Source organism: Cydia amplana, chromosome 4, assembly GCF_948474715.1.
Source record: "Cydia amplana chromosome 4, ilCydAmpl1.1, whole genome shotgun sequence".
Classification (NCBI taxonomy): Eukaryota; Metazoa; Arthropoda; class Insecta; order Lepidoptera; family Tortricidae; genus Cydia; species Cydia amplana.
Genome location: NC_086072.1, coordinates 9369971 through 9391565, shown reverse-complemented (window position 1 = coordinate 9391565; position 21595 = coordinate 9369971). Strand labels below are relative to the sequence as shown.

The 21595-nt window shown below is 38.5% G+C and overlaps 1 protein-coding gene across 7 annotated transcripts in view; it reads left to right on the top strand.

The window, feature by feature from the left end:
• Positions 1–18715, top strand: part of LOC134663163 (agrin-like) — a 238279-nt gene extending 219564 nt beyond the window's left edge. For 3 of the 7 annotated variants that reach the window (XM_063519516.1, XM_063519515.1, XM_063519513.1), the window contains 13 exons: positions 678–824; positions 1272–1405; positions 2187–2481; positions 4239–4406; positions 12704–13064; positions 13162–13374; positions 13511–13905; positions 14394–14640; positions 14812–14976; positions 15188–15384; positions 16016–16202; positions 17290–17654; positions 17891–18715. In XM_063519516.1, the coding sequence (XP_063375586.1) occupies positions 678–824; positions 1272–1405; positions 2187–2481; positions 4239–4406; positions 12704–13064; positions 13162–13374; positions 13511–13905; positions 14394–14640; positions 14812–14976; positions 15188–15384; positions 16016–16202; positions 17290–17654; positions 17891–18036 (3020 nt within the window). In that variant the 3' untranslated portion in view covers positions 18037–18715. Of the gene's footprint in view, positions 1–677; positions 825–1271; positions 1406–2186; positions 2482–4238; positions 4407–12703; positions 13065–13161; positions 13375–13510; positions 13906–14393; positions 14641–14811; positions 14977–15187; positions 15385–16015; positions 16203–16694; positions 16820–17289; positions 17655–17890 lie in introns of those variants that run through there. The other 4 variants (XR_010098128.1, XM_063519514.1, XM_063519518.1 and 1 more) reach the window with 4 other exon arrangements.
• The last annotated feature ends 2880 nt before the right edge of the window (positions 18716–21595 follow it).

Here is a 21595-nt window from a genome sequence, read left to right as displayed (position 1 = left end):
ACTAAGTAAGTTACAAAATTATAAAGAAACTGAGTACATGGCAATTTAGTTCATTTCATGGGCATATTATAGATAAGCAGTGTTTAAATTAACGCTGCAGCGTTCAGAATTATCATGTTCTCTTAATACTTACAAGTTCAAAACTATCAAGATTCTAGACAGCGACATAATGTCATTTTTACAAAATAAAAGGTGACTAAGCTCGCCAGTAGCCGCGGCTGGAATCAAAATATTTTGATAAAAAATAATTTCATTTGATCCGGGATAGTTGCCTAGTAAGTACCTAGGTACCTAAATAAAATACCCTAACGAACTAACGGGTGACTTCAACCCTTGTATTAAATTCTTAAAAGTGATCTGGGCCCCCATTAGAACATAGGTATACCTACTGAAGTAAATAATTTACTATTCTACAATTAATTAAAACGACTGAAGTAGTACGACTCTTTTGCTCAAAAAAGGTCCCCACTGGCAGAAAACCTTTCTTGCCATGCGTGTAGCTAGTGTAGAGTATACGAGTAGGTTTTTTTTTTAAGTTTCCTTAGTAACGGCGGCGAAAGCATGTTGGTTACTATCTGACAATTTGCACAGTTAGATATATTTAGTATATTGATCAGTTACGAGATTCCTATGAATACTATGTATATGACAGTATACCATTATAATCATTGCTTTAGCATGTGGCTGCTCCGCTTTCGGGTCCGTGCGTGAGGACTGCGAGCAGATGACGGGGCGCTGCGTGTGCCGCGCCGGCGTGCAGGGTCAGAAGTGCACCGTCTGCGCCGACCATCGCCGGCGTTTGGGGCCCAACGGCTGTGCTGACCGTAAGTAGCATGTTTAACAAAGAGTTCAAGTTGCAGGATTGCCATCAGATGACGGGTTGTGCGTGTGTGTTGTGGCGTGCAGGGCCAGAAGTGCACCGTTTGTGCCGACCATCGCTGGCGCTTGAGGCCCAACGGCGTGCTGATCGTAAGTAGCATCTGTCACATCGAGTTAGAGTTGCTGGACTGAGAGCATATGACAGGCCCTGCGTGTGCGGCGCTGGCATTCAGGGCTAGAAGTACACCGTCTGCGTTGAACATCGCCGGCGTTTGGGGCCCAACAGCTGCTAAAATACAGCTATTTACTTACCTAGGTACTAATTAACATATATCGAGCCGATGTCGAGTTAGAAAGTGAGCATTAATTAACCATGAAAATTGTATTGTTTGTAATGATTTCGACTTAATATGATTTCAATTAGCTAATGTATTCTTTGTATTTTCGCGCAGCGGAGAGTGGCGGCGTAGCACAGTCTTGCGCCGAGCTGTCGTGCTATTTCGGCGCGGTGTGCACCGAGCGCACGGGCGGCGCGCTCTGCGAGTGCACTGCGGCACCTTGTCCTGACAGCGATAACAATATGCTGGTAAGCGCTGTAAACACAAACACTACTTACTACTTACCTATTAGTTAATCTAATCTCTGAAGGTTAATTGTGTTTCTTTACTTCCTTCTTTGGTTCTTCCTACTTTACCTTCGATAGGAAACTAACTTTAGGTTTTCTCACGTTGTTAGTTGCGTTTGGCGATAATTGAGTCTATTTATGTCCCGGCCTTTGCAGTTCGAAAATGGTGAATAAGGTTGCTTGTTAACGATTTTTATGGTCGAACTGCTATTTGCATGTTATAAACTGAACGTCATAGTTCGGACATTAATCCCGACTCAAAAAGAGAATATCGTAATCCTGTTTGGATTACACTAATCTGAAACTCATGGAGCATTTCGTGTGAAAATTGGATTCATTATTTTTTTTTTTACTTTCCTTACAATGAACATTTCGACATAAATGTTGCGATAGAAACGTATTTTGGCTGCTCTCCAGAAAACTCGCACATAATTACGTAGTTCGTGTTGTTGGGGGCAGTCGATGTAGTATGAGATCCTTATGGAAAAAAGGCAGGTAATACTTTATTTGTAAAAAATGCCTCCTAAAAATCCACAAGTAGTTTAAACAGTTTACAAAATCTATTTAAAACTAAAATTTAGGTAACAAACTTGTTCATTTGACACTTACTTATTATCGGGGTATGTGAGGTGGTTATTTACGAACTTCTAAAGCGCTCGTTAAATAGCTCACGAAAACGCTGTTAAAACTTCATAACGTAGCGAACTACTTGAAGCAAATTTAATACCGAGTCAACCAACAGGTATGCGGCAGCGACGGCAAAACTTATGAATCAGAGTGTCACCTGAAGTTGCAAGCGTGCCGCACGCAAGAGGACATTGTAGTACAAGCGTTCGGGCCGTGCAAGCTGTCTGAGGTGGCTGGCACGGCGGGCCCGCCGAGGCCCTCGCCGATACAGTTCACGCAACAAGACGACGGCGCCGCCTCCAAGTCCACCAGGCACCTGCTCAACCCTGACAAGTACAACAAGTACGATTGGCCGAAAAAAGAAACACCCAGCGACTTCGACGGGAGCCTCATGGGACAAAAGTTTAAGGGTGAGTACCTACTTTAGAAAACCACTTAATTGCAAAATACATTCCTCTGTCGCGTGGCGTTGCTCGATTTCGGTCTCTCTATTTTCTGTTCGTGACTCTTATTTCATTCTGGATGTTGTCAAACTTTTTCTCGTAATTTTCAAGGCTTGTAAGCCGTTGACATATTTCGAAGTCCGATGTAATGTGTAATTGTTGTAGTTGTTGGTCTAATTTTGTAAGTTGACCACGTACCGATGCCCGCAAGCGCGTAAAGCGTTCTAATTCCTCCGTCATCGTCGCCAGTTTTATGTATTCATTATTTAGATTAATAATAACATATTTAAATGTTTACATTATTTTATTGAATGACATTGACATGAATGACAAGACTTTTTCTTCTATGGCCATAGAGGTCTCATAGTACAAAATAGGTATAACAGTCTGTCTCCAGTTGACATCGCACGCTGCAAACAGCAGAGTCGTATTTGTACTATAAAACAACAACGAGGCGTACGATGTCAACAGGAGACCGAGGCCTTGTTGTTGCTATTTTAGGTTATGATACTTCTATGTTTATCGCTATTTCACATTATGGTTGCTCTGAGCCTCCATTCCGCTGCCTTTACAATTTTAATTACGCGTGAGCTGAAGCGACATTAAATTAATATTAGAATAAGTAAAATCACTGAGGTTATATTGTTCCCGGTGATTATTATTTTATCGTCAAATAGTCGCCGTGGTAGATATTGTTAAAATAATAATTTTACCAACGCACCTCTATCTAAATAATTACTGTGTAATATTTAATTGCCACCTCGAACATCCAGCTTAATAGTATCAAATTAAAATATTGATAGACTTTCGTTCATTCGAATTTATTTTCATTTTTTTCATATTGTAATTTTTATTTTTATATTTTCGAGCATACCACGGAACGTATCTTAATGAATGTAATTTTGTCGCCGTTCTGATTAATATCAGTAGTTTAATATAATTGCTAAATTGCAAACATACAAAGGAAACAATTATACGAGCACGTGATGTCCTATTTAAGCACTCAAACGCGTGATGTATTATTTAAAGTACCTAAGTAAAAGTAATTTTCACATTAAAAGCTAGATTCGTGGAATAGTAATTTCATGGCCACTTGTGAATGAATTCATTCATAATGTGTCCATGCAATTTTGCAGCTTGCTTTAGGTACATAACAGATCCGTGGGAAAGCCAACGAGATTCTACAAAGCCAGTCAGCTTTTTGGCCCTAATGTTTGTTTAATCTGGCTGAATTGATACGGTGGTGAATTACAAAATGGATCTAAACTCCTTAGTTTACAATATTAAAACTTTTAACTAGGAATTGGAATGGTCTAGTGCTGCCAAGTTACAAAACTCGCCTGATAACTAAGACCTCGTTAGGGCACAAGCTTTACTCAACTTTGGACTAAAACTCGACCTGTTACTATTGTGAAGTTGAAGGTTTTCCAAATCCCACGTGTCATTTACGAAAGGTTGCTTTATTGTCCGTTATTTAATGTTTAACTGAAATGTTATCTAGTAAGGGAACATAGTTGTGAGGCTATAGATGTACCTGCAAAAATATGTTACTCTCCGAAGGCCGCAAAAATATGCGACACGCTCTTATTGCGCTAAAAATAAGATCGGGTCAAATATTTTTGCGGGCTTCGTTGTGTAATGCAATGCAATAGGGTTGAAATTCAATGCGATTCCGAGAAGACAATATATTTTAACACAAAAGGCAACGTTAAATTGAATGTTAGGTGCACAAACAGCGACCACGGCCACGGTGGGCGCGGTGGGCGCGCTGCTGGGCGACCTGTGCGCCGAGGATGGCGACTGTGCCGCGCTGCCAGGCGCGCGCTGCGCCCGGAGCGCGTGCGTGTGCCGCGCCGGCTACCAGCCCGCGCAGCATCGGAAGGGTTGTGTCGGTGAGTCACGTTCCATCACTACATAGTATAAAACAAAGTCGCTTCCCGCTGCTGTCTGTCCCTATGTATGCTTAGATCTTTAAAACAACGCAACGTATTGTGATGCGGTTTTTTAAATAGATAGAGTGATTCAAGAGGAAGGTTTATGTATAATTTTGTAGTGAACTAGCCTAACGAGATAAGAGAAACAAGCTAGTTCCACATTAATTATATATTGTCAAATAACGGCACACAAGAGTCACAAGCACAAAGGAAAGAAGTAAGAGTACAAAGCACAGCACAGTATAGTTGAAGAGATAGTCAGAGTAAGCACAGAAGATAGGAAAAGCACATAAAGAAAGTTTACATAAAAAGGCAAAAACTATAAGCGTATTCGGCGCGCACGCAAACCGAATATAAAGCAAGCGAGTCGGCGCGTAAGCATTAACCGTTAGCTCGGGCGGCGCGAGCGCATGCGTCCAGCCTCGAGAGTGGTAAATTGCCGACTGACTGGGATTTCCGAGCGCGCACGAATGCGCGCTCGGGCCGCCGATCTACGGCGAAGCAAACCGAGCGATAAGGCATGTACTCGTACGCTGCGCTCGCGTTGCGCGGAGACGCAACGGCATTTGAATATTAAGTATCTTAATATTATTTATAAAAATACTAATAATTAAAACACCTGTCGCCACATCAGCCCCCCCGAGACCTTTAAGGTCGATAATAATCGGGGAAACGTATATGGCGACCAGAACGAGACACTTTAGGTTCAGAAGGAACGGAAACTGAGCTAGGTACCACGGTCGATGACGTTTTGGTAGGGCCAGACGGTTCTGACAGAATGTAGGCAGGTTTTAACCTATCAACGGTAATAGAAACTTCCCTGCCGGCGACGTCAACCCTATAATACTTATCCGACCTATCAACTACTCGGTAGGGGCCAGCATACGGTGGCTGAAGCGACCTACGAACAAAATCTTGTCGCACAAAAACATGAGTTGCAGTTGCCAAGTCCTTATAAATAAACACTTTGGCTGAGCCATGACGATTAACCGTTGTCGGTTGCAACTTTTTCATGTGCTGGCGCAAACGCGATAAGAAGTCGGTATAATCCGTCAGTTGGTCAGGTGTCGGTTGCAATAAGTCGCTGGGAAGTCTTAACGTCTCGCCGTAAACTAACTCGGCGGTCGAAGCAGACAAATCCTCCTTCCATGCACTTCGTATCCCTAAAAGTACAAGTGGAAGGGTTTCAGTCCAACATTCATCTGCGTGGCACATTATGGCAGCCTTAAGTTGGCGGTGGAACCTTTCCACGAGGCCATTCGCTGCCGGATGATACGCAGTAGTTTGCAAGTGACGAGACCCAGTCATTGTTGCTATCTGACGGAATAAATTGGAGTCAAATTGCCTGCCCCTGTCGGTAGTGATATTTTGAGGGCAACCAAAACGCGCAACCCACGTCGAAATAAAGGCTTTGGCAACACTTTCCGCTGTAATGTCATACAATGGTACTGCCTCAGGCCAACGTGTAAACCTATCTACGGCCGTGAGACAGTATTTAAAACCATTCGACACAGGCAAAGGGCCAACTAGATCGACGTGGACGTGCGAGAACCTACCAGAGGGTGGCTTGAAATCGTGAACCGGGGCGTGCACATGGCGTGCAACTTTAGACCGCTGGCACGCAATACACGCGCACGCCCATATCCTACAATCTTTCTTAACCCCTGGCCACACGTAACGCTCAGTCACCAATCGAATAGAATTCCTAGCGCTAGGGTGACTGAGTCCATGGAGGGTATCAAAAACTTGTTTCCGGAACTCCGATGTAATGAAGGGACGCGGGGCTGGCCGGGACACATCACAAAATAATTTGACAGATCCAAATGATATTTTTTCTAAATTCAGAGATGAACCGCCATTGATCAAGTCCCGAAGCTCTGTATCCGTGGCCTGTGACGTAGCCAAAACCTGTAAGTCAAGTCCGTCTGTGATGGCGTCAATCCTCGATAGTGAGTCCGCGACGACGTTCTCTTCACCCGATATATACCGGATATCTGAGGTAAACTGTGAGATAAAATCTAAATACCGGAATTGCCGCGGAGAACACGAATCGAGGGACTTCTTAAAAGCGGAGACTATAGGTTTATGGTCAGTGAGTATAAAAAACGGTTTCAACTCGATCATGAACCTGAAGTACTTCACTGACTCATAAATGGCTAAAAGTTCGCGATCGTAAGCGCTATACCTCGTCTGAGCAGGTGTCAATTTGCGAGAGAAAAATCCCAATGGTTGCCAATGTCCCTCAACCTGCTGCTGGATCACAGAACCAATCGCGAAATCTGAAGCGTCTGTAACAACCGCCAGAGGAGCGGCAGGGTCCGGATGCGCCAGGAGAGCGGCGTTTGCAATACTTGACTTGCAAGCATTAAAAGCCTCTTCTGACTCCGGAGTCCAGACAACTGGGCTGTTGCTCTTCACCCCTGGACCACTTAGCAGTGCATGGAGAGGAGCTTGCAATCTAGCAGCACCAGTAATAAATCGCCTGTAGAAATTAAGTGCCCCTAGGAAACGCCTCAGATCCTTAATCGTTTTAGGCCTAGGAAAATCTTGAATAGCCTTTACCCTAGCTCCTATAGGCTTAGTACCCTCCGACGAAACTAGGTATCCTAAAAACTCTACCTCAGGTACCGCAAATACACATTTGTTTGCGTTAAGCAGAATACCGTGGTCATTGAAACGCTCAAAAACAGCTCGTAAATGCGTTTCATGTTCTGAGTCGTTGGCAGAGGCTACCAAAACGTCGTCGATAAACGGAAAACAGAAATCAAGACCCCTAAGGACTTCATCCATAAACCGTTGGAATGTTTGCGCCGCATTGCGCAAACCAAAACTCATAAATGGGAATTCGAAAAGTCCAAAGGGTGTCGTGATTGCCGTCTTCGGAACGTCCTCGGGCGCGACGGGAATCTGATTATATGCGCGCACTAAATCCAACTTGCTAAATACCTTGCATTTAAAAAGATTATGCGAGAAATCAGCGATGTGCCGCACTGGGTACCTATCGGGAACAGTCCGTGCGTTAAGAGCGCGATAATCGCCACAAGGACGCCAGCCGTTGTCCTTTTTAGGTACCAAGTGCAGCGGGGACGACCAAGGACTCTCCGATCGTCGCGCAATACCCGAGCGCACCATATCTTCAAACTCCCGTTTCGCGATTTTGAGGCGATCCGGTGCCAAACGCCGTGGCCTTGAAAATACAGGCGCACCTGGCGTAGTCTTGATAAAGTGCTGCGTCTGGTGTTTACATTTACGCTCCTGAGGATTACCGGCAGGCTTAATAATGTCCGGGTATTCCTCAAGTAAGGTATGAAACGGCGTATTACCAGAAATTACTTTAATTTGCGCGCAAGCACAAGCTGAAGCATCCACACCGGCTGATGAGAGCAAAGTTATTCCATCGACTAACCGGGCATAACGAACATCGACAAGCAAATTATAAAACGAGAGAAAATCCACCCCGATAATAGGTTTGCTCACATCAGCGATTACAAAGCGCCAACAAAACATACGGCGTAAATTAAAATCAAGCGACAAAGTAAGCCAGCCATAAGTGCTAATGGTAGTGTTATTTGCAGCATAAAGTTCATAATCGGTTTTAATATGACGACGTTGCGCACGCAAAAAACTAACCGGAAAAACACATAGATCAGACCCGGTGTCCACCAAAAACTGCAATTTAGTTTTTGCGTCAGTAACAAATAAACGCTTTGACACTGGAACACTTTCACTGGCCGCTACGAGCGACCGATCTACAAGTTTTTTGAGTACGCACAGGGGGAAATGCACTTATCTGCCTTGTCCGCATACTTGTAGTGGTACCAGCACAGGCGCTGGCCGTCGCCGCTGGGCTTGCCCGCCCGCGGCCGGCTCCTGGAACGATTACGTGGCTTGCCGCGGGACCTCGACCGGGGCTGGCCCTGGCGGCCCCGGGAGGTGGACATCGCGTCAAGCCTTGACGCCAACGCGTCAATTTTCTGGTGCAACTGGTCGATTACAGACCCAGGAACGCTCGATGACGATGCCGCAGCCACCTGGTAACCAGGTCCGGGCGGTGTTACTTCATGCACCTTGTCCGCCATCTGAGCCACGGTATCCAAGGGCAAATTATCCTGGTAAGCGACTATGCTCTGCAACACCGTAGGTAATCGACTCATCCACAAGTGGCGAATAAAATCATCCGGATAATCTGCACCCGCTAAGCTCCGGATATGCCGCAGGAACTGGCTCCTGTCACCGAGCTCTTCTTTCGACATCAACTGCTTTAAACGCTCCTGCTTAGAACTTGACAAACGAGCTATAAGTTCCCTCTTAAGCGTACCATATTTATCACTCGCCGGCGGATTTGTAATAATGTCTTCCACTTCAACCGCGTATTTATACTCCAAAACGGATATGGCGTGATAAAACTTGGTAGTATCGCTCGTAATCTTTGTCAACGTAAACTGGCCATCAAGCTGAGCGAACCACATAGTCGGCTTATCCGGATAAAACGGCGGCGGCTTAACACTTATGTGGCTAACGGACGACTCACTAGCACTGGCCCCCGCCCCAGGGACCCCAGGTGCCGGTGGGTCATCGTCAGACATTTCCAATTTACAAAAAATTACAACGTCTATTAAAAACTTTAAACTGTACTCAAAACTCCAAAGACGAAATGTTTGTTGAAAGGTAAAACTCAATAAATGTTTGTAAAAATTTAAAATACAAACGTTCGTTATAAATTAAAATTTAAATATGGCCGTTACACGGTAGAATTTAAAAACGTCCGTTATACGGTAAAATTTAAAATATGTCCGTTACACAACTGTCCAACTCAACAGAGGTCACCAATTATGTAGTGAACTAGCCTAACGAGATAAGAGAAACAAGCTAGTTCCACATTAATTATATATTGTCAAATAACGGCACACAAGAGTCACAAGCACAAAGGAAAGAAGTAAGAGTACAAAGCACAGCACAGTATAGTTGAAGAGATAGTCAGAGTAAGCACAGAAGATAGGAAAAGCACATAAAGAAAGTTTACATAAAAAGGCAAAAACTATAAGCGTATTCGGCGCGCACGCAAACCGAATATAAAGCAAGCGAGTCGGCGCGTAAGCATTAACCGTTAGCTCGGGCGGCGCGAGCGTATGCGTCCAGCCTCGAGAGTGGTAAATTGCCGACTGACTGGGATTTCCGAGCGCGCACGAATGCGCGCTCGGGCCGCCGATCTACGGCGAAGCAAACCGAGCGATAAGGCATGTACTCGTACGCTGCGCTCGCGTTGCGCGGAGACGCAACGGCATTTGAATATTAAGTATCTTAATATTATTTATAAAAATACTAATAATTAAAACACCTGTCGCCACAATTTGTTAACCCGTGCGAAGCCGGGGCGGGTCGCTAGTGTTATATAAGCAGCAACAACGGCGACGCTGCTTGGAAACCTGTTAATTGCCACATCATACTGGTCACTCCGTCGGATCAAACAGGCCCCTTACCTACCTTCATTATATAAGTTCTCAATCACCCTAGTAAATAGGTATGGTATTTCAGAGGATTATCTCCAGTTCTGCCCTAGCTGTTGTCGCACTATTAAGTAAAACCAACGTACACTATTCAGGATTAAGAATATTTATTTTCAGTAGAAGATTTACAAACTTCACTTCATTGATGAGAGATTGACATTACATTATTGTATACTATTAATACATTTAAGGGTTTTGACTGCATGCACACATACGAGTATCGTACCTATAGTATAGGTTTCTAAAAGATTCTAAAAGATTGGCAACGTGCATGCGACAACTTATTCTCTCTCTAATCTTTTATAACACTTAAGGGCATAAATAATTTTCGATTAGGTATATCACTACGAAATCAAAGTAGGGCAAACCTATTTCTTAACATAATGAATAAGGATCTGGAAATTGTTACCATAACATTATCGAATTTCATCGAAAAACAAAAGTTCAGTTATAGGAGCTGTATCGATGTCCCCAACTTTGTTAATAACTGCCAAATAACAGACGTCGAGTCGAAATACTTATAACTACTCATCTTCATATGAACAACACAGGTCAATAATTTATGATTCTATTTCGTTTAATATTAAAGATAGATACCATTCAATAATATGTTGCATTTTAACTTTAAACACTCGATATTTACCTGATGCTATGATTTTTGGAAACATTAGTAAGGCGTACTACACTGTAAATGATTTTATAGATGATAGAGATGCCTTTAAGCCGGCAGCTTGATTTCGATAGTATAATAAAAGTTAATATGTATTGTTTTTCTTTTCTTTTTTTTCTTTTCATTGTGAATTAATCATGCTAGTGTCGAGTAGAATTGACACATGAGACCATCATGTTCTCGATTAATTAGGTATATTGTTTATATTGCTTAATTTAATTTTAGTTTTTGACACTTGGAGACCTTATACATCTCTAAGCTTTAATTTTATTTTTAATTTGTTTGTACATATTTATATTTTTAATGATTCTGACACTTGAGAGACCTATACATCTCTTAGTCAATATAGGGCATTATGCTTAGTAATTATGTGAAGATATACCGTTTTTCATGTAACATATAAGAACAAAATGTTGTGTCTCACAGCTATACGTTATTACAATTTAAATATTAATATGGCCCGGCAGCTTGAATATGTCATGCTCGCTTAAAAGTCTTTGCTTACGGTGGCGTTGTTGATCGGGTCGCCACTTTCCCGAATGAAGGTTGAGAGAGGCGATGGCTGAGATACGCGTCATACTCGTGAACGGGTGCCGTTTGTGGAGACTGGTCTATTTAAGCTAACACGAGCTATTATATTTAGTAACTTTATTTTTGAGTATAATTACATGGACACACCTCATTCGGTTCTCGTATGCGATTTTATTTTTACTATCATTTTCTTTAATTTAATGAATGTTTTAATTAGGTATACAGGATTTTGACTCTTGGAGACCCTATACATCTCTAAGGATAATTTGATTAACTACTATATATTGTAATCTTTTAGTTATGATGACACTTAGAGACATTTACATCTCTAAATAATTTTAGATTATAGTTTTTGTATCTTTGTGTTTTTTTTTCAATAATTGTTATTGCGTTTTTTGTAATTCGACATTTAGAGGCTTTATACATCTCTATGTTAGTTTGATTTGATATTTACGGCTTAGTTGTATTTTATAATTATTGATGTGTTTTTTTGCTGTATGTAAATTCCATATTGACGTGTAAAAGTGCCCTTGTGGCCTATTTGCTGAATAAATGTTGATATTTGATATTTGATATTTAGAAAATATTCTGCACTAAGTACATAAATGGAAAAGCAAGTTGCAGCCGAATGTAATTGCGTGTATTTAATATAAACGTTTTTCATAAAATGCATAGTAGGTTACTCCTTAAAATACACACTTCATTAAAAAATACCTTCCTACAAAGGAAGTTGGCAACGACGAAAAACATGTTGGAAATGAAATGGGAAAATAATAAAAAAACTTAAAGAAGTTTTTATTACTTGTTGTTGTTCTGGAAACTATTTTATTGTGTTGCTTTATAAGCGAACCTTTTTGTACTTTAAGCGTGCTAGAAATTTTATTGTTTTGAATAAAAATTCCCGTGTACGAAGCCAATTACGGGCGAACTATAATACATAGCTCTCTGACGCGTTCGTTCCATTTTCACATCCGCTCAAGCTCGCTTGGTCCCGAAATGAACTCGCTCTTAGTAACCGCATGTTCGCTTTAGATCAGCTATGACAAAGTTAAATGAAATGCCGCGACGAGATACAGGGAATTTAACTTTTCATGAATACTTATTCCTGTACTTTTATTTACGGAGCCTTTTTTCAGGGTAGGATTGTTTTATGACACTTTAAACTCTCGCGTTTTGGACACAGGTAATTCATGTTATTAACGGGTCTAACGCGGTTATACTTGAAACGTCGGAAAAAGGTGAAATAATGAAATTTAAGCGTGTTAGACCCGTTTATAACATTAATTATGAGTTTTTTTTTTTTTAATCAATTACGGCAAATAAAGATAATTAGAAAGTTAATGTGTAATTAATTAATTATTATATTATACTATAATATAAATAATAGTTACATTCAAGTCAGGTGTGTAGGTATCATATTTTGGACTTCAGCTATAGAAATAGTCGTATCGCCCAACTTGCGTGACGTAAATGCTAATAATATTATCGGTAGCCGGTGATATCTAATCTAAGTTATCGAGGTCGGTAAGATCAATGTTTTATTCCAGAGCAAATGACTCAAGAGACTACCGAGGAATACAGCGCGTGCCTATCGGATCCGTGCTATAACTTAGGTAGCTGCGTCGACCTGCCAGGATCGACTTACACTTGCGTCTGCACCGGACTTTATACTGGAATGAATTGCGAATATCTTATAAAAGATAGCTTGACACCTTACATTGAGACACCATTCTTTGATGGCTCTTCTTTCATCCGCCTTAAACCTTTGAAGGCGTATCACAAGCTGAATATCGATATCGAATTTAAGGCTTTCACTGAAAATGGCGTCATATTGTACAATCAGCAGAAATACGACGGAACGGGCGATTTTGTTTCTCTCGCCTTGGTAAATGGATATATAGAGTTCAGGTACGTTTCGTAAAACGTTATTGATGTTTTATTTGTTTTGTAACTAATATTTTACAGATGCAGGAAGCTTAGTAACTTAGTGTTATTTTATCATCAGGTACAATCTTGGAAACGGAGCATTAGTACTGACTTCTTTGGAGAAAATTACATTGAATGAGTATCACAAAGTATCTGCAAAAAGATATCATCGAGATGGCATATTATCTGTTGACGATATGGAAGACGTTGTAGGACAATCTAGCGGACATCTGAAGGCTCTGGACTTAGCCGAAGACGCTTACGTGGGCAGCGTGCCTTCCAACTACTCCAAGTATGTTTATTGTCTCAATTATTACCCATACCTTGGCTTTGTTTAGCCAAAGGAATTCCTTTTACTATCCTTCGATATCTTTCAAATACAAAAACCAATAACGCGGTATTGACATATAACAAATATCTTTGTGCAGGGTTTTCGATAATATCGGCACCCGGAGTGGTTTTATCGGGTGCGTGAAATACTTAAGAATAATACGTCATCAAGTGACAAAGAAATTGGGACGGCCGGACCCATTAGTCGTGTCTATGGAGAACGTACGAGAGTGCCAATCTAATCCGTGTATGAGTATGCCGTGCAAGAACGGAGCCACGTGTAGATCTATAGAGGGATCGGCGACGGAATATACTTGTATCTGCCCTATCGAATTTCAAGGAGCCAATTGTGACGAGAGATTAGATCCATGTGAATCGAATCCCTGCGGATATGATGAGGGGCTATTGTGCGACATCGGACCCGATGGCGGCCATGTGTGTCGCTGTTTGTTTGGAGGCGAAATTGGCTCCAACGGAAATACTTGCAGTAACGGTATTATTACAATATTTCTATACATTCACTTACATGAAAAAACCCTATTCACATTTAGCGGGTTTTGAATTGTCTATTTCAAAATAAACTTTTTAGGATTAGGGTCGAAATCCTTGAAGGTTTCAGCCACTACCCTATTACGTAAAATTTTAAAACACTTTAACACATGCTTAGGCATTTTTGTGACTTTTTAATATAATATTGTGGTATGGGGTAGAGGTTGAATAAAACAATCGAGGATTTGACCCATTAATCACTGCAACGAGATTTCATAGTTACTCAGTGTGCATATATAGATGTCAGTTTTCGAGACAATACACACTGGTCTATTCAAATGTAGGTATGTTTGCGATTTATTCTAAAAGACGATTATCAAGTTAGATCTAGAATAGACTTGTCATTTCATCCTAATTTTATAAATAACAATTAATATTATTTAAATGCACATAGTAAAATAAGGCTTTACTATCTAACCTAATTATTTACAGATGTAAACATTATACAAGAGTCCTGGATTCCCCAGTTTAATGGGACGAGCTACATCGAATTATTGCCACTCGAAGGGCTGGGGAAAGCGTTCCGCATTGAAATCTGGTTTTTAACGAACAGACTCTCAGGGATGCTCCTTTACACCGGCCAGTCTAATAAAGCCAAGGGGGATTTCATAACGATTAACTTAGTTAATGGATACCTCCAATTTAGGTACAATCTGGGGAGCGGTGTTGCTAATATCACGTAAGTAAACTTTCAATTAGGATTCGGTAATAAATTGGCTCTCATGAAAATTAATTATGAGAACAAAACTTACCGAATGTACCTAACTTATTTAATTAACTCGATGTGTTCTTTGACTTTCGCTTTGATTACAATGCTTGAAGAGTTTTAAATTGTATTTGTTCGATTTAGGTCTCCAGTACCGATAGAGAAGGGTCGTTGGCACCGCGCTCGGGTGACCCGTGCCGGCCGCCACGGCAGCCTGCAGTTGGACCACCACCCCACACAACGGGGGTCATCTTTGCCGCCACTTACTCATTTGGAATTAACACTACCGCTCTTTATTGGGTCTTTACCGTAAGTACACAACTACACATACACCATTTATTTGAGGTAGGTACACCTCTACAATAAAAATATAAATTGACGAGAGTTGCTACGAATAACTTAAGCGCATAATGTGAATGAGAATTGTTGACATACTCTTTCATTCACTTATTAGAGGTAAATCTATTCAAGCTTTGCTGAAACGCTCGTAACTTCTATTTACTTATTTTTGCACTTTCAGTGCTTACATCCGTCCACATAAAATGTCAGGCGTGATCAGCAGTTTTATTGGCGCAGTGCAAAAAGTATTTGTCAATGGCAACCAGCTCTCGTTGTACAATAGGGACACGGCGAAATGCGCTATAGTACAGGAAGAGGATAAGCTGCCTTGCGCTACTAGCGGGGTTACTAAGTACGTTGGATCGCCCTGTGGAATTGGTAAGTTTGATATTTAAGACGAGTACATAATTCATAATTCAGTGCAATTATTAATGGGCTTAAATTGTTTCAAATTTAATGTTCTTTCAACATTACATAGCAAGTTTTGACCAAAAACCCATAGTTTTATAATAAAAGTGCAAAAACTGAAAAAAGTCCGAAATTTTTGCTGTTTTTTGTAAATTACACAGGGAGCACAACTTTTTTTTGCTTGCAAAACATAGTTTCACATCCCTCGAATGACTCCAAACAACATACAAAAAAATATAGAAACTACATCACGCAATGTTTTGTTATTGTAAGATTTGACTGATGTATTATCTAAATTGGTATTGGGAAGCAATCAGTATATTACCTAATAGGTTCTATGCATATTAAATATTTTGTTCATGTTTGAGCACACTATCAAAACACAGGTAGGTTTATCGATTTACGATGGTGTTACATTAGATTTTTGTGTTAATCATTACGTTTTATGTTGCACGATAAAATTAATAATTTAATCAATCAAATGAAAGTAATTTCAACAGAAAACTGACTAATGATTTGATGAAGGTAGAAAACGGTGACGAAAATACAATAGGTACATTCGATTTATGAAGATAGATAAAATACAATGATATATCACCAGGTATAACTCCGTGCAAGAATAATGGATCTTGTATACCACTTCTGAACGAATATAAATGCCTTTGCCACGACGGCTTCCAAGGGAGGAACTGTGAAATTGAACTCAACGTCGAAATGTTGAAGGACGGAGCGCCAGTCCAGTTCGACGGGAATAATTACTATTCGTACAGGAGTCGAGGAAGCCGCAGGTAATTAAAAAGCTCTCTACAGTCTTTGACTTAACCTTTTCATTTAACACTTGAAACTCACGTGGTTTGGCCACGTTTCACATCAGGCAACGCACGTTTTTCACGTTTTTCATGAGCAACTGTTGATTTGTTATCTCCTGTATATGACATCTTATGTACCTACCTACACAGTTTATAATTAATAAATACTTTACTTTACTTTCGAATTTACTATTGTATAATACAAAAAAAATTTACATAAACATTACGTGGCAACCTTAATTGATCATTATGTTTTGTGTGATTATTGTTACGCTAATTACTCCGCCAATTATGATCATGAATTGATTCTGATGATTCTTTTTTGGCTTATCTTTCATAAAAAAGGCTAAGAATTATACGAATTGAACTGAAAAATATATATCAAAAAATCTTTCCTCGTAGGTGTACTGTTTGTTTTTACTTTCAGTCTTTACTAATAAAACTAACATGTTCCCATTATTCATTTTATAGCTTTCGTACTAACAGTGACGGTGAAGGATTGTATGATGTAAGATAACATTCAATGGACATCAAAACCATTAATATTATTTATTAGTCATAATTACCGAATTGTCACTGCAGTGATTTTTGAATAGGTAACATTCTTTCAATTTGTCCATATTTTGTCAGTATTTAGATAAGTTTAATAGCTTTGCTTTTTGTGTATTCTAATAGGTATATGTAAAGATTGTTGCTGTGAGTTTTTAATTTCATTTTTATATGTCAAGCATATTTTAAAATTAATTTTCTACAATTTTATGTTTGATCTGCTAGTTTGTGATTGTTAAAAAATGTTCATTGTTCGGTGTATAAATGTATTTATTTATTTATTTCGTGAACTCATTTTATAAGTTAGCAATGGAAACATATTAGCTTCTGTCTGAAAGTTAGCGCATTTGCATAAAGGCGTCGCAACTTACAGTCACTGTTTAGTAGTAAATAATGCTTGCAGCTCTCTATGTCAGTATTACAAACAAATATGCGCTGTATTTAATGGTGCTGCGGTAGGTTGTAATTTATAGTTTATAGACTTAATGATACATCTAATGGTCATTCAATATTTTAGGCGACGCGGCGATCGCGGTTTTAGATACGAAATAAAATTTCGCACATACAACGACTCCGGCCTTTTAATGTGGAGGAGAAAAATTGGTATACGAGCTCGAGATTTCATTGGCTTGGGCATAAACAACGGCAAATTACAATTAATATACACGGACACTGACGTCAAGGAGATGAATTCTGTGACACACGAGGAATGGTTCCAGTACATAGAATCTAAGAATCGAGTAGACGATGACATGTGGCACACGGCAACGGTACGCAGAAGAAAAAGGCTAGCTATGTTACAACTGGACGACACGGCTCCCATTAGGGGGTACTCGCAATCCTTGCTTGTGCCCTCGAAATCAAACCCCAAACTATGGATTGGTTAGTATTAATTCAGTTCATCGTTTTCTTTTAACTTTACCTTACATTCCCACTGTTACGAAAATAAACCTTTTTATTACCGCATCAAAGTAACTTTACGCCTCCTCACGAATTTATTTGAGTTCCAAATGGGCAGTAAGCCACATGAACGGAGTTTTTGTGTAGAGCCTCGACCTGTGACTTCGTTGAAAATTCCCTGAAGGCAAAGAATGTACCATTTTATTGTATTTCAACAGGGGGATCCCCATCACTGCCCTTGGGTTTGCCGGCTGCTCTGTACACCGGGTTTCGTGGTTGTGTAGCTAGTGTAAAGGCAAATGGTCGACGCATCGACATCGCTACGCCAATACGGCCGACGACGACGATACGACATTGCGATTAACATAATACACGATACGAAGTCGAATCATGAGTTGCCAAACTCTTATTGCTAAAATTACGAAGCGTAATGGAAAACACTGTGAGATAACAAGTATTATTTTTTAGATTTTCTGTCGACTAGCGGTTTATTGTACCTGTCATAAATAATGTAGTTTCTGATACGGATCTCTAGCCGGCTGCGTATTTCAATATCTTTTTTCGCAGTCGTTTTTGTAGAGTGCCTGTTGAAGAGTCTCGAGGGATAAGTGTAATTATATCTCTGTTTAGAGATAAAAGAGTATTCATATCTGTAACCAAAATAATATGTTGCCATAATACGTTACATTTAGCATTATATTTATAATAAGATTTAAATCAATTTTTACTTCGTCAAATCGGTGCTCGAAAAACACATCAGAGGTATATTGGAAAAAATATATAGGTATATACAATGTGAGGAAGTACCTACTGAATTATACTTAATATTTTGTTGTTACTAGGTACTTAGAAAAATACCTACTAAAATAGTTTTTAGATTAGTTAGTAATAATAGGTTTCTTTATTGAATACGGGCTGAAAATATACTGTAACACGATAATTATTAGATTTGAAATTTGTAAATGTTTATCCAGAGTAGGTAAATTATACGGGCTTTACAATAACATTCCATTCAATTACTATTGATAATCTTTATTGTTTTGTTTACGAATTTAGTATTTTTTTCCCCGTTTGTAAGACTCATGATGAGTTGTGTTAAATACTGATTCATCTAAGCAGTATGTCTCTTTAACTAATGTTTTGTTTTTTCTTTGCAGAAGATTGATATAAATGTTGTTATATCTTGAAGTCCATGCAATAATGTTATTGTCAAATTAATACTTATGCTTATTTATTAGCAACGTGTAAATGAAAGCAAATATAGGTATGGACAAATGTAACTTTCCATGCAACTCCAATTCCAGATGTTTGTTGAGTACATACACCTGTGACTAAAATCACAAAGTTTTACTTTTACAAAAAAATCAATGCTCTAAAATTTTACTCCTTTCGGTTGTTATTGTAGAATTAATACTATTTCCACTGCGATATATAAACGTGTTGCCTGTATTAGAAATATAACATTCCATTAATCTGATTAAGTTTAAGTGAGTTAATTATGAACAGTGCCATAGTTTGTACAGTGTAGCAATTCCCCATTACAATAGTTATACATAATCCTATGAATAGATTCGTTTAATTTGTTTAACTTGGTATGTCTGCTACAATGGTTGACTTAAAAGGAGGCTCTCGAGAAGTACTGCAATTTAAATATGCATATCTTTTGGCGTAACCTTCATGTATTTAAAATCATGTTGAAGTAACATTTCAAGTAGGTATACTAATATCGAATTGTATTTAAAAAATGGGTTTTTCTTGTATTCAGCATTTATTTGTATTGGTTACATATGAATGCCCATTTTTAATGCTACTAGAAGTTGAAATTTGCTGCTATTAAAATTATTATTTTTTACAAAAAATATAGCGCAAGAATTTTATGTACTTATGAGGGGCATTTTGTAATATAGATGTATATACGTAGATTAGATTTTTTTACAAGCCGCTTAAAATATTTTTAATGTAATGTTACTATCGTATTCAATATTCATTGACTATATCAGATGTTTAATATTTAACACACAACAGCACCAGTTGCTACGGGGTAAAATACCTGGATTTGTTTTATGGAAATATTTTAATATTTAAATATTTTCTAAAACGAGATATTCAAAAATATTGGACCATAAATTAAAATGTCCATAAATAAAAATATCGTGCGGTTTTTTCCCTAGTAGTGACTAAGTGTGTTCATGTCAATGAGTGTAGTGTTAAATGATTGATGATTTTTAAAGATGTTTTGTCAATTCATGCAAAAATAAGTTTACCTTACGAGTAAAACTGTCAAAATTATTTTGTATTAATTACCTAATAATTATGTAGTTGGAATACTTATATAGTATTATAAATACTAAAATTAACTAAAATAAAAGGATGACAATATTATAAATATTTATCAACATTAATGGTATGGTTACTTTTTTCATGTTAGACATGCTTCGTGATCGACGAAACATATCCCATTTTAGGTGATTACATTAAGTATAAGATAACCCTTCCCTCAGTCAAAATATAATATTTTTTAAAACGACTGGGAAATATTGTCATGCTTAATAATTATCAAAGCCCATCGCTGTTTGATGGACGATCGTACCGAAACACATGTCACAAGAGTCAGCATAGAAAATTATATATGTTATTATGTTATTAAAGTACTTAATAGTATGTTTTACTGACGTCGAATTTCATGATTATTATTATATTTATGCCAAAAAAGGTATCGCCTGCGCATTCTCAACGCAGAGTCTAAAATGAAGACAACGCCATGAAATAATATAGGTACTTAAACTTATCAACTACCATTATAATTGCGTGCAAAAAGATTTGTTTCCGTATAGATGAAAGTTGAAAATTTTAATCTATTATTTATGTTAAAGAAGTAACACAATTGGCGGCAAATAACATCAATTGCATTTGTATAATTTTACACAAAACCATTTTCTTTTCAATATTTTAATCGCCAAATATCTAAGCGTTTTTCAAAAAAAAAATCGGAAAACCTGATTTTTACAAATCTGGACTTCACGTTTTAATCACGTTTTAGTGTGATTTTTCTTTCACTTGTATGTGCGTGACGTAATGGAAACTAAAACTTTCATAGGTACTAAATTTTGGGTCTTTTTTAATAGTTGGAAGAACCCAAAAAATCTCTATCTATCTTGATCTGTGAGAATCAATTTCAATATTTTTGTTTTTTGGAAAACGCTCAATTTAATGATTCCAATTACTTAGCCAAATACTGCAAAGTTAATTTACGATTCATAAAAAAAACAACCGGCAAAACAAAACATTTTCAGTTTTTTCTGAAGTTCATTAATTAACCTTTAATAATAGAAGAGGGTTTGTTACTGCGATGGTTTTGTATTATTTCAAATGATTGTCGTTTGTTCTGGCATCCAGTAATTAAGAGCAACTGTTTGCATGACCCTCTTGTTAAATAAATTTGAATGGGGCGAAGGGTTACAGCAATAAACCTACCTGTATAATATTCTGCCACTGATTCATTAAGTACATATCTTCCAGTCCAAATTGTTACGCAATGTGTGTTTGATGTAACTATCTTAGTTAAAGTAATAAATCATGAATGAAAAAATAAATGAGACTGCAATCCGTACTTTGTTTTATTTTATGTATTGTACTCGTAACAATCCTGAAAGGATTTGTTGTAGAAATAAAATTGTTGTGTGATTTAAAAAAAACAATATTCAAATTAGTATTATTTAATAGTCATAACTTCGTAATCCATCCATCAGGTAGCTACGACACCACAGAGCATAGACAGATGTAGAAAAGTGCTTATAACCATAGTTAAATCGCTAATTTGACTAAAAATCCTCATGATCAATATTTCTTTGACTACTAAATAATTTCTTCTGATTGTAGATACCTAAAAGATCTGATATCGCAACTTAAATAATCTATAGATA